Source organism: Copadichromis virginalis, linkage group LG3, assembly GCF_057382275.1.
Source record: "Copadichromis virginalis isolate Kocher_CV1m ecotype Utaka linkage group LG3, C_Virginalis_male_GT1.1, whole genome shotgun sequence".
Lineage (NCBI taxonomy): Eukaryota > Metazoa > Chordata > Actinopteri > Cichliformes > Cichlidae > Copadichromis > Copadichromis virginalis.
Window position 1 is genome coordinate 17,127,459 of NC_140620.1, and position 12,863 is coordinate 17,140,321.

General features: G+C 41.7%; 1 protein-coding gene across 1 annotated transcript; it reads right to left on the minus strand.

Moving 5' to 3' along the window:
* Nucleotides 1–8,097: 8,097 nt before the first annotated feature.
* On the minus strand, nt 8,098–12,596 carry LOC146713107 (butyrophilin-like protein 2). The gene is made up of 3 exons (XM_085452406.1): nt 12,180–12,596; nt 9,084–9,443; nt 8,098–8,845 (listed from the first exon to the last, which is right to left on the minus strand). Exons 1-3 carry the CDS (start codon nt 12,250–12,252, stop codon nt 8,676–8,678), a joined length of 603 nt encoding a protein of 200 aa, XP_085308532.1. The 5' UTR covers nt 12,253–12,596; the 3' UTR covers nt 8,098–8,675.
* Nucleotides 12,597–12,863: the final 267 nt, after the last annotated feature.

Genomic DNA, 12,863 nt, shown 5'->3' on the forward strand with positions numbered 1-12,863 from the left:
ACACAGAGAGAACAGGAGGAGAGGTGGAACTAGGTTGAGGTGTGGATGTAGGTGGAGATGTGGTGGTGTGTTTGTCTAAAATAAAGCAAACACAGTCATTAAGTTGTCGTCACATTGTGAATGTTGAAAGCTGCAGAAACACAGACAGGTGAGTGTGTCACCTGTGACAGTGATCCAGCTGGATGGAGACTCTCCATGACCGCTGATGTCACACTTGTAGAGGCCTTCATCAGACCTGGAAACATGCTGGATGGTCATGTGACCTGTAGGCTGCTTCCTGATGAGGGAGCCATCTTTATAGAAAGCAGCTGGGAGGTTGGAGGGAGTGGTCTTTGTTTTACAGAGCAGAGTGACGTCATCTCCCTCCATCACAGGGAGGACAGGACTCTGCAGGATCACTGATCCACCTCAACACAGAGACAAACTACAGCATTTCATCCATTTACACACAGCTTCATCAACACTAACTCCACACACTCAGCTTACCAGTGACTGTCAGGTTAACCATGTTACTGATGGGACCCTCTCTGGACTCACACCAGTAAACTCCACTGTCCTGTGTTAAAATGTAGCTCATGTTACAGGAAGAATTAGCTGAAGTAACTGCTTTTCCCCATTCAGCTCCACACTGAGTCCTCTGTAAATTGCTTGTGTTTCTCCTCAGAGTCCATCCAGCAGAGCTGTCGTCCTCCTCACAGCTCAGAGACACAAAGTCTCCTTTAAAGAACTGAGAGCTGCTGGGACTCACAGTCAGACGAGCTGTGAGGGTTAAATTAAAAAAAATATATATATTATCTGCAGTGTTGGTCAAGTTGCATTTTTTTTTGCCTGTCCCGTTTGGCTCTTTTACCATCAGAATTATTGTCTAAAGGCAAAGAAAGATGACCAACGGATTTACTTTACCAAATGGACCATCCCAGCCTTACCATAATGGCCTATTTGATTCACCTTGTATTGTTTATTTTATTTATTTTTTTATTTTCACTTGTTAGATACGGGACAGACTTGAATGAGGAAAAGAAAAGGGAGAAAAGAAGAGGGGGGAAAACAGTGGAGAAGAGGGACGGGGATGAAGGGCAAAAAAACAAAAACCAACTAAATAAGCTGACAAAAAAAAAAGAAGAGGAAGGGAATTCCAGAGTCGTGGAGCAGAGCAGCTGAAAGCCCTGCTCCCCATGGTGACAAGATGGGGGGACAGAGAGAGAAAGGGAAGAAGAAGATCTAAGACACCGAGATGGGGCGGTGATCCGAACCAGATCAGAGAGATATGGAAGAGAGAGATGGGAGAGAAGTAAGGTCAGTACTTCCATGATTTAAACGCTGCACGCTCAAACTCTCTCCCGCACTCCATATATTATCCACTGTTGATCTGCACACAGCTGTTGATCCGAACGTCGCACTCGCTTACGTCATTGCGAGACACTCTCGCAAAAAAATCACGCTTTTACTAACGCAGTAACGTGGTGTGCTTACGGGAAAGTAGCACTAATATAGTTACCTTCTTTTGCAATAGTAATCCCTTCACTTCACTCGTTACTTGAAAAAAGTAATCTGTGTTACTGCCCATCTCTGATTATCTGTGAATATTTTCTTACATTTCTCATTTCAGCACTTTTATATTTGATATCTACCAACAGGAACCCAATCAGGTCATATCAGTGAGCATTTCTCAGGTTTAAACTGTGACAGAAGAAGGTTACTGACCTTGGTTTGTTGTGCAGCTCAGCAGTGAGATCAGAACTAAAGAGAAATGACACTCAGGTTGATTTGAGGTGAACATAAAGAACAACTCCACACAAACAGCTGACAAACACACAAACTCACTTTTCTGATTTTCTACAGCAACATTGTGTTCTGTTCTTTTGCAAAATTATTGACTTCAGGGTCACAGTACAGTTCAAGTTTATCAAACCTGTTATACAGTGAGTACAGGTCAGTACTACAACTTTTAAATACCACAGTAAACCCATGTTTTCACTATAGAGCTGTGTCCACATAATGAGTAAAGGACTGAAAGACTAATTTCTACATCCTCTATCCAAGAGCAAGTGGCTCCCGCCAATTTTTTGGTCAACCGACCCCAGCGAGTCAATCTGGATCCTGACCTCTCTTCCCCTCACACTCTCAGCATCAGCTCTCTCCAGGGTTGTGTACTAAGCACACTACTCTACTCACTCTACACATCTGGCTGCAGTCCCACTCACCCAGACAACATCATTGACAAATTTGCATCAGACAAGACATCAGACTTCTGTCAGTCTGCCCCAGGGCAGCTGTGGCTACACCTGTAGCTTGCTCCACCAGTGTGTGAATGGGTGGATGACTGGGTGTGTAAAGCTAGTCCCTAGGGGGGGACTAGTAAAAGCGCTATACAAATACAGGCCATTTACCATTTACCATGGAGAAAAGTTGTCGTATCATATGCACAGGGAGTGTGTGTGTGTGTGTCATGGGGGTGCATTTGTGTGACCTCCGGCTCACCAAAAGGATCATAAAAGCAGTAAGCTTACAACACAAGAAACAGAGGATGTATCTACAAAAAAACCTCCCCCAGAACAGAGTGACTGGAGAGGTGGTCAGAAACAAAGGAATGTATTTGATGCTATAGTTTGATCTAAGACTTTACAAATTTAACAAACACAATGACAACATTCAACAATTTGACCCTAACATCATCCTTGACTTCAGAAGTGCCCCTGCCACCCTGCCCATCAAGTATGTAGAGCGAGAGGAATCCTTAAAATTTAACATCACAGCACTGGTTAAGAAGGCCTGGCACCGACTACACTTTCTAAGGGTGCTCAGGAAGGAGCAACTAAATAAGACAAGAAGAGACTTCAGACGGTGGTAAACACAGCACAAAAAATAACTGGTTGCCCCTTCCCTTCTTGTCTGCCATCTATAACTCCTGTTGTCTCAGCAGGGCCAGTGTTAAGGTTCAGATAATGGTAATGGTAATGATGATAATTATTTAACAACAGCAGTAAAATAATTTCCCTGCTCCACACCAGAAACATCTTTAAGTACACAACCATCTTTTTAACCTACTGCCCTGTGGCGCTTCAGATCCATACAGGCTAGAGCAAACAAGCTATCACCATACTCAACTCAAACTTGCACAAAAGTAATTTGCACTAAAAATTGTTGGTGCTCAAATTGTCTGTATTTATATTATTTGTATAGTTATATTATTGTTGATCGTGGCTCAAGAGTTGGGAGCCGGTTTGAGCCCCGGCTCGAACAGTCTCAGTCGTCGTGTCCTTGGGGAAGACACTTCACCCGTTGCCTACTGGTGGCGCCAGTGTCCGGCAGCCTCGCCTCTGTCAGTGCGCCCCAGGGTGGCTGTGGCTACAATGTAGCTGCCATCACCAGTGTGTGAATGTGTGTGTGAATGGGTGGATGACTGGATGTGTAAAGCGCAATACAAATACAGGTCATTTACCATTTTACCATTTACCATATTAATGTATAGTTTTTTATAATGTGCTAAGTACATGTGCACTTTTATGGAGCTGTTTTAAATCTCGTTATACTGTGGATAATGACAATAAAGGCTTTCATTTCAATTTCAGCTTTTCACTGCCTGCTGTGTTTCCTCGACTCCTGAGCAAAGATAAAGAGTCAGTTCAGACCTGCAGTTGGTCCTCGTGGTGTTTGAACTTGAATTCAGCCTGATTTGTTTTTCATGTTTTCTCCTCCATCATCAGTTATCAGGAGAGCAGACAGTCAAAGTACAAGAATTCAAACAAACACAGAGATTCTACTTACAGAGCAGACACAGCACAGATGTTTCCTTCATCGTCCTTCTCACTCATTTGAGCTTCTTTTCATTTCTGTCACTGTCACCAAGTAAAGCCCGCCCTCTTCCTCTGAGCACCAGCTTTCTATTGGTTCAAACACACTGGGTAACTAAATTCTTATAAAAATGCAAGATACAAACTGTAAACATGTATCTTTTAATGGAATGAGATTGCTCAGACATTTGGCAATTCACACAGCTGGATAGAAAAATCAGAAACAAGTCAGATGTCCTCTGGTGTCAGTGATCTGTGGTTTGGTTGATGAACAAATCCATGTCTCTGTAGTGGACGTCCCCCTCAGTGAGAGAGGCAGATACAAGCTGAAACACAGGAATCAAACCAGGGACGCTGCTGTTATGGAGCTGAACTGGAACCAGGTTGCTGGTTCGAGCCCCGGCTCCGACAGTCTCGGTCGTTGTGTCCTTGGGCAAGACACTTCACCCGTAGCCTACTGGTGGTGGTCAGAGGGACCGGTGGCGCCAGTGTCCGGCAGCCTCGCCTCTGTCAGTGCGCCCCAGGGTGGCTGTGGATACAATGTAGCTTGCCATCACCAGTGTGTGAATGTGTGTGTGAATGGGTGAATGATTGTGTATAGTGTAAAGTGCTTTGGGGTCCTCAGGACCAAGTAAAGCGCTATACAAATACAGACCATTTACCATTCAGACACTGAGGCCCTCTGAACACATTTTAATTACAGCAGTGCAGAGACACACTGATGACTGACTGGAACACTATGATGGTTCATATATGGCCACTAGAGGGAGATGGTGGACTTCAAATACTAACATGGATACAAGCAGATCATCAAATTGAGGTTTCAACACAACTGAGTTTGATGCTCTTTGATGTTTGCACAAGTACATGAGCCTTAATATACAAGGAAAAATGTCTTCTGAAACATCTGTTGGGTTTTCTTTGTCAAACTCTTCTAAACTCATATTAAAAACAAATATGTTGGACAGAATCAACCTTTTGGGATTTACTTATCTGGATGATTGAGCATGCACACACACTACCATGTCTATGTTATGTTGTGTACTGGTAAAGGTAGCCTGACTCAGTTTAGATCCAGTTGAACTTTGAAGTCATATTGTGAGCTGCAAACCGTCAGGTTTAATTTTAAAAGGGAACTTTTGGGGTATAAATATAGAAGAATCTGAAAGAGGTGTGGCCACAGCTGAAAAGCCCAAACCATGGAGAAAGGAGGACTCTGTAAACTACTTGGTTTTTTGTATCATTTCTGATGACTATGTTAAAAAGGAGTTTTTTTGGCTTTCCATTGTGATTTTTTTATTTAATTATTATTTATTCATTTTGACTCAATACAGACTGCAAGGACTGCGCACCATAACGGAACAGGTAGCTGTTCTGTCATGGTGCGCAGTCCTCGCTGGTTGACCTGACATGTTTAGAAAAAATGCGCCTCAACTTCCGATACTCCTGACACATACGGGATCACTACAGTTTTTCGCTTGAGCAGCAGTTGTCCTTCTCTGCTGGATTAGCTGGAGCTTTCTTTTGGCGCCTTCCCAGCTTTAACAAAAGTCCAGCTGGGATAACCATATTTACTCAGGGCCTTCTTGATGTGATGCCTCCCTGGTTGCTGTGTCGTTGGGGATGGTGTTCGATCTGTGTTGTAGCGTCCTAATGACACCCATTAGTTTATGCTCCAGTGATGAGAGTCAAACCTTAGACACACACACAGTGACATTTGAGAAATGAAAGGAAGTTTAAACAATTATTGCACACTTTCTGTACATCCAATAAACTTCATTTCACTTCTATATGATATATTTAACTGACATTTTTTTTATTGTAACAACCAACAATTTATGCAGGGAAATAATGACTATTAACAAGGTTGCCCAAACTTTTGCATCCCACTGTATATACAAACACATATGTAAATGGTAAATGGCCTGGACTTGTACAGCGCTTTACTTAGTCCCGAAGGAACCCAAAGCGCTTCACACTACATTCATTCACCCATTCACACACTGGTGATGGCAAGCTACATTGCAGCCACAGCTGCCCTGTGTGACAGAGACGAGGCTGTCGGACACAGAGACTCTCCGAGCCGGCGCTTGAACCCGTATATATTAGGGGTGGAACGATATTCGTATCGATATTGAACCGTTCGATACAGTGCTTTCGGTTCGGTACGCATATGTATCGAACAATACAACATTTGTAATTTATTTTATCAACTTTCCTTCTGACGATGCTGTCTGTGTGGAGCGCTCAGTGAATCTGCGTTCGACTACTCCGCCTAGGCTGCACTGTCGAGCGCAGATCCACTGAGCGCTCCACACAGACAGCATAGTCAGAAGGAAGAGCGCAGGGCAAGCTAGCGAGACAGAAGTTAAGCTCTCCTTGCAACATGGCAAATTGAACCTCCCCCACCCTCATTCAGATCTAGCGTTTGGAATTATTTTGGTTTTCATGTGACGTATGACCCTGACGGTAAGCGCGTCATGGACTAAAGTAAAACAGTATGTTGGATGTGCCACTCAATGCTCAATTACATGGGTGGGAGCTAGTGTGTTAGCGCAGTTAGCTCGTTAACGTGTTGGCTGTCTAGCACCATGCACGGGGCTATCAGGGGTAGCTCGTTAACGGAGATTTGCCGTGTTGTGGCGTTAAGGTCATTTTAACGAGGTTAAGCTGAAAGCACTAGTGGGAACACAACGGATATGACTGCACATTTACACCGACATCATCCTAGTGCAAAGACAAAAACAACAAGCATGCATGCTACAAACTTTACCCGAGTCATTTAGACAGCCGTTAGCACATGATTCTCCTTATATGTTTAATATGCTGCTGAGAATATAGCCCAGAAGAAGCGGATAGTATAGCTTTTATTTTGGAAAGAGCCATTTCTCTGTAATAAACTCTCTTTTCCAAAGATGAGTGATTCCTCAATCAGATACAGGGCTCGCAAAATCGCTAGCCCGACGTCCTGGGGCTAGAGATTTTTCCAGTCGGGCTACCAAAATCTATCTCTGCCCTGCCCGTCCGGCTATTGTAGGAAGGAAAAATATATGTCAATGCTTTTGCGTTCTTTCGGAAATGTAGCTGGGTAATTATGTCATTGGCATCGGTGAGCCACTGTCAATATGTGACATTGAAATCGCGTTTGAATTTGCGCTTGTTTTTTGCTTTCACTTTGCAATCGCGTGAACTGTGTATAGAGAGTGACAGCACTGATCTGTGAGTGATGATAATTTGTGCCCCAATTCCTCTGACATTGTCTTATTAATCGTTAGCTTACTATGCAAACATGACAAGTGAAATCTCCCGCAGCAAGCTTAAACATGTGAGAGGTTGATCGCGCAGAGAATCGCTGAGCTTATGTGAGTGCGTGTGTAAAAGCAGCAGGATACATATTTTAGTTCTGCTGAGCCAAATAAGACAGGTCAGGGTGAAGAAGTGACAGCCAAAGAAAAGCTTACCACAAAACGGAAAAGTTATGACAAATCAGACTATAAGGCAAAAAGAAAGTGCAGCTTTATGGTTTCATGGACAAAAGAATTTCTGTGGCTGCAATATGATGAGCTAAATAACCAGGGCTGCACATAAGTGGTCCACAGGTGCGCATTCGCTGTCAAAATAAAAAACGCGCACAAGGGTTAGGGTTAAATTTAAAAACTGTACTTTTGAGTTAAAATATATATTTATAATTTTAATAAATGACAAATTAAAAAGGCATGAACATTTTATTTTGTATCGAAAAAATATCGAACCGTGACACCAAAGTATCGAACCGAACCGAACCGTGAATTTTGTGTATCGTTGCACCCCTAGTATATATATATATACTCATCTCAATCTGTTTCTCACATTTTATTTTTATTCAAGTGTCTGTTTTATCGTATGTTTGCACAAAGAGCCATAGCAATTTCCTAATGTTGTAAATCTTCTCAACATTTGGCAATAAACCCTCTTCCTGATTTCTGACTCAGCTGAGACTGAAGTTGGATGAGTGATGAAACGTTTCTCCCAGTGAAAATGTCCAGATGAACAGAATCACCCTTGACTGAGCATCAGGATTACTGTGTCTATGTTGTGCTCTGGTGAAGGTAGACGGGCTCCTTGATTTAGAACTAGTTCAAATGTGAGGTCATATTGTGAGCTGCTAACCTCCAGGTTAGCCTGCACTGTAGTTGATAAAAAAAAGAGGCAGTTTTATCAATGTAACAGGGAGGAAGAATACAGAATAATGTAATTGGACCAATTGTCCAACGATTCTGATCCACTACCTCTGAGAGGCAGGTCTGTAATTATGAGAAGCAGAAACAGTTTACACATGGTTATATTTATTTTGGATCCATTCAAGGTGACAAAATCGGCATCAACAGTTTCAGGAAGTCAGAGCTTCTGATTAAAAAACAAAGTACAGCCACAGGAAATGTTGGAATAAAAAAAAACACATTAAGTACTAACACATGTGGATCTTTGTTGGGAGAATATATAAAGGAAAGTAACAGTTGGACAGTAACAGACTGAAGTGTCTCCTTCATGGAAGGTAAAGTTCAATGAAGCTGAATCGTTCCAGGTCAAAGGGAGGAAATGTTGGACCTGTAGCTACATAGAAATGTTTTTTTCTTTGGTTTCATTTTAATGAAATTACATTTAAAACGAGTCAAATACCAGCGACATGTGATCAAAGGATCCTGAGTAATATCAGACAAATACTGTTTATATTCCAAACAACTTTCTCCTCTTTTCTGATGAAAAATGTAAATTAAATGCAAAATCTGGACGTGTCTGACAGGTACCTGCTAAATGTTTAATATTACTGATTTCTGTCTTTCCACATTTTCAGTGACACGACTGAAAGCAAAGCACAAGAATCACAGTTAAGCTGACATTTCAAACAGGCTGAAATTCAACAGGAGGCTGGTTTGAATCCTGACTCTGCTGTTGTTTATGTTTTCTGTAGATCAAAAAACCAACAACAGCAGAAACAAGAAGCACAGCAGAAAGACTCAGACTGACGATGAGTCCAACAGGTCCATCCTCTGTGTGTCCTCCTGTCTGACCTGCAGGTGAGAAACAGGTGTGAGGTGTCAGCTGTCAGGTAGGTGATGAGTGAAGAACAGAACAGAATCCATTTCCTCTTCAAACTGCTGTCAGACATTATCTACTGCACTCTGATCACATCACTCAGACCAGCTGCTTTCTACAAAGTCTCATCAACAACATCTTTAGAAACAAACATCAACAAGCAGGAAGCAGCTTCACCTCTGATCACACACACACTCAACTCTACTCACTCACCTGGAGGAACGACTCTCAGTGTGATGATGCTGATGGGATCAACATCTAAAACAGCTCTCTTCCTGCGTTTAGTTTCTGCCTGGACGACACGACACTCGTATGTTCCAGTGTCATTACTCGTCACATCCTTCAGAATCAAAGACACGTCTCCATCCTTCATCTGTCTGTCCTGCAGATCCACCCGGTTCTTAAAAGATGGATGCTGTTGATCTGGATAGAAACGCTCATCCCGGAAGAGAAGCACATATTTCTCTCCCAGGTCAGCTCTGCTCCACTCTAGAACAATAATGTTGTTCTTGTTTGGAGCTCGACATGTCAAAGTGATGTCCTGTCCGGACTTAGCTGTGATGTTTTTGTTCTCTGAAAGAGGGAACAACACAGGGCAGAGAGTTTAAAGGTCAAAATATAACAACTCACTACACCAGGCAATGAGAGTGAAGGTCACTTGTGTCGAACCTAATTTTTCACTGGCACTGCTTTAAAAGTATGTTCTAATAGAAAGGTGTCTCACTTTGTTACCTACCTACAATAAATAAACAGCTAATTGAGATCTCATGTTACTGGTGAAGCAGAAACCTTAAGCCACAGTCTGAACATAATTCTGTATTTCAGTGTTTGGACTCAGACACAATGTTCCCATCTGGGTATGTGTTTCTGTTTGGACAGCAAACGCAAACATGCTGTAAAATCCCAACTGCACATCAATGGATCAATGCACATCAACCTTTGGGTTGGGTCAATACTGATTGGCTGATTAAGGGTAAGCACAAGTATTGGAGCTACTGGGAGTTCACCAGCAACAGAAGATTAAAAAAAAAATCATCGTTGTTAAAAGAAACACTGCATGAAAGGCTCAGAGTGGCTGCAGTGGACACTAGTTTTCACTTCAGCTCTTTGTGTGTTATAACTTGACTCTTCTCTGTGGTTGGCTGAAGATCAACAAACAGCACAAGGAAGATTTGCCCACAGACCGGTTGTACCACATACACTGCCTCCATCAACATCAAACACTGTGCAGGTAGATGAGCCGTCCGTCTGCCTTCATATTACTGCACTGAAGCATAAAAGCAGCATTAGAGTGGCAGCTTCAGATGCCACTGCTTTGCTGCAGCAGCTGCCTCTATTCAGAGGTGATGCCACCACCTGCTGAGCAGAGCTGTCGTGATTAAACACTGAAGGATATTAATCACAAGCACATTTGTGCAACCACACACAAGAACTTGAGTTGTGGTTCATTTGTAAAGCTCTGGAGAGATACAGACGACACTGACAAACGAGGCATGTTCAGTGCAAAGAATCTAGATATCCTCATGCTCCGGTAACTTCAGGGTTAATTTGGGGTTTTCTGTACTACAGACGTGTAGTTAAACAGCTATGAAAGACCCACCCTACTGACTGAGCAATCGTCCAGCATTATCATCAATATTCCTATAATCAATATAAAGTCTTAGACACAACTGTTGCTATTTTTGAGGGGATGGTGTCCTTTAGGGTCAATAGACGTCCAACATCTTATTCTGACTGATGAATAACTTTGAACAGAGAAGCATCCAGGTAGCAGACCAGCCTCAACTATAATCCATCATATTCACGTGTCTTACTGATAAAACTGTGGAATTAAAACTCACACAATAAGTGTTTGTGAGCTTTTCTTCCTTCCTTTAAATAGGATACATTTTATTAACAGCTCTTCTCTAGTCTCACTGACCAAAACATGCACACATTTATACAGCACGTTTTACACTGAACTACAGCACAGAGCCTTTCCTCTACATCTGATTATCTACAGCAGATTTTATGTATAACCTCTACATATGTTTAATGACCTTGTATAGTTTATCCTTCCTTTGCACAATCAGCTGCTGTTACACTAATCACTGTGACGGTTTTGATGTTGCCAACACATCTGTTTCATGTGAACATGTAAGTGCATCCTGGAGTAGTTTAGGGCGACTGTTTATTGATCCTAAAAGGAAACTGCTACTTGTCTATCTGATCAACAGTATTTGGGTACATGAATCTAGATAACTTAAAGAGACCCTCTATCAGTGTTGCCAACTTATAACTAATGAACACACACACACACACACACACACACAAAGTAACTCCCCCAGAGCGCCAATTTCGGGTCACTGTTGCCAGTGTGGAGCAGGGTTGGAATTGTGACATTAAAAAAACAATAATTGCTAAAAGAAATGTAATTTGTAGTTAAATAATTCTAACTGCCTTTTGGACGTTTTTTACTCACTTTATGTCTCTTCCATTATTTCTGTCTCCAACAACGTAGGTTACAATTACATTAGCATGACCAAATATGCACATTAGGTGATGATGTCATTAAGCGACTTCTAGCGACTTTTAGGACAACCAATAGCGAATTTCATTACTGAGGAGTTGGGAACACTGCCCTCTATATGTTGAACTCTGCAGTACAAGACCAAGTTCTCAGAGTGAAGCGTATTTAACAATTCTCAAACAGTAGCAGTGCAGATCAGTAGCGTCTTCCATCCGAAATGGGAAGTCAGCAAATTCTGCTTCTTAGTCAGAATTACTTTCAAATAGAAGTACAAAACGAGGCAGTGCACACAAACAGTATCAAACCCAAAACGTGTAATCTGTACTTTCACTTTTGTGCTATTGTGTTAGCATTGTGCTGTACGGCTAGCTACAGATAGAAAACCGAATAACAGAATAACAGATCAGTGAGATCTCCAGCATGTAACAGGTCGTTGGTGTCCATCCACATCCATGGACTCCAGTTAGCTAGAAGCAACATAAATAGTGTTTAATTTTCTTTTATGACTCGTACTGGAAGGTAGTTAGCTCAGGAGTGACGTCACAGTACAACCTCCATCAGACCTCTGAGATTAAATAAGCGTAACAAGATTTTAAATTTTAAGCTTTTACTAATGTTTACAGGCACTGCTGCCATCTTGGATGGTGAATTCAGGATTATTGGGGATTTTCACAGGTGGTATTTGAAAGCTGAATTTCGTACTGCAATTCGTTACCTGGTTACATAAAAATAATTCATAATCCATCTTAGTTTTTATGTCAGAGCGAAAGTGATTTTGGGTTCTCATAGTTAAATCTCACCTGCAGAGACAAACACGAAGAGACCGACAAACAGCAAAGTGGAGAAAAACAAAAAAGATGTTCGGCGAGACATTTCCGTAGCCTAGCTAGCTAACACTTCCACCCAAACATTAGCGGACGTCACATCCGTGGCTTGGAGACAGAGTGTACGATCATTTCTTTTTTTTTTTTTGATAGTTTTCAATTATATCTATATTTTATAATATATTATAATCACGGAGAGGCCGCAACAGCTCGAGACGAGAAAGAAATTAAAAGAAACGAAGGCAACAACAAAAAACTGAGTTCTCTACTTCCTGTCTTCACTTTTTCTACTGGAATAAAAGAGCTGATGCAGAGTTTTTATCTAAGTGGTGACGCCTGCCGTTCAGGAGAAAACTGCAGAAAAATTGCTATTTGACGCAGTCATGTCAGGTTGATTTGGGTTCCAGAGATTCGTATTATTGGGTTTTTATTTACTGATCTGATGATGGGGAACTGGAGTTTAACTTCTGAAAGTCACAGAGAAACTTTGATTTCAGTGAACTGCAGATAAAATTCGATAAAATCCAAACACTCAGATATGAAAGCTCAGAGTAGGCTAGCTTTCGCTGAGAGTTTGGTTATCTGATAGCTTGGTCCATTTTTTAAAATTTGAAAATATTGAAAAAGTAATGAAAAGTAACATAGCACTAGTTTATTAAA

What these genes read in the sequence shown, in the direction of transcription:
- LOC146713107 (XM_085452406.1), bottom strand. Translation starts at nt 12,252, where the DNA reads ATGTCTCGCCGAACATCTTTTTTGTTTTTCTCCACTTTGCTGTTTGTC. An exon ending in CTTCGTGTTTGTCTCTGCAG is followed by an intron (nt 9,444 to 12,179) that starts GTGAGATTTAAC and finishes TCCCTCTTTCAG; the next exon opens with AGAACAAAAACATCACAGCT. An exon ending in ACTGAGAGTCGTTCCTCCAG is followed by an intron (nt 8,846 to 9,083) that starts GTGAGTGAGTAG and finishes TCTCACCTGCAG; the next exon opens with GTCAGACAGGAGGACACACA.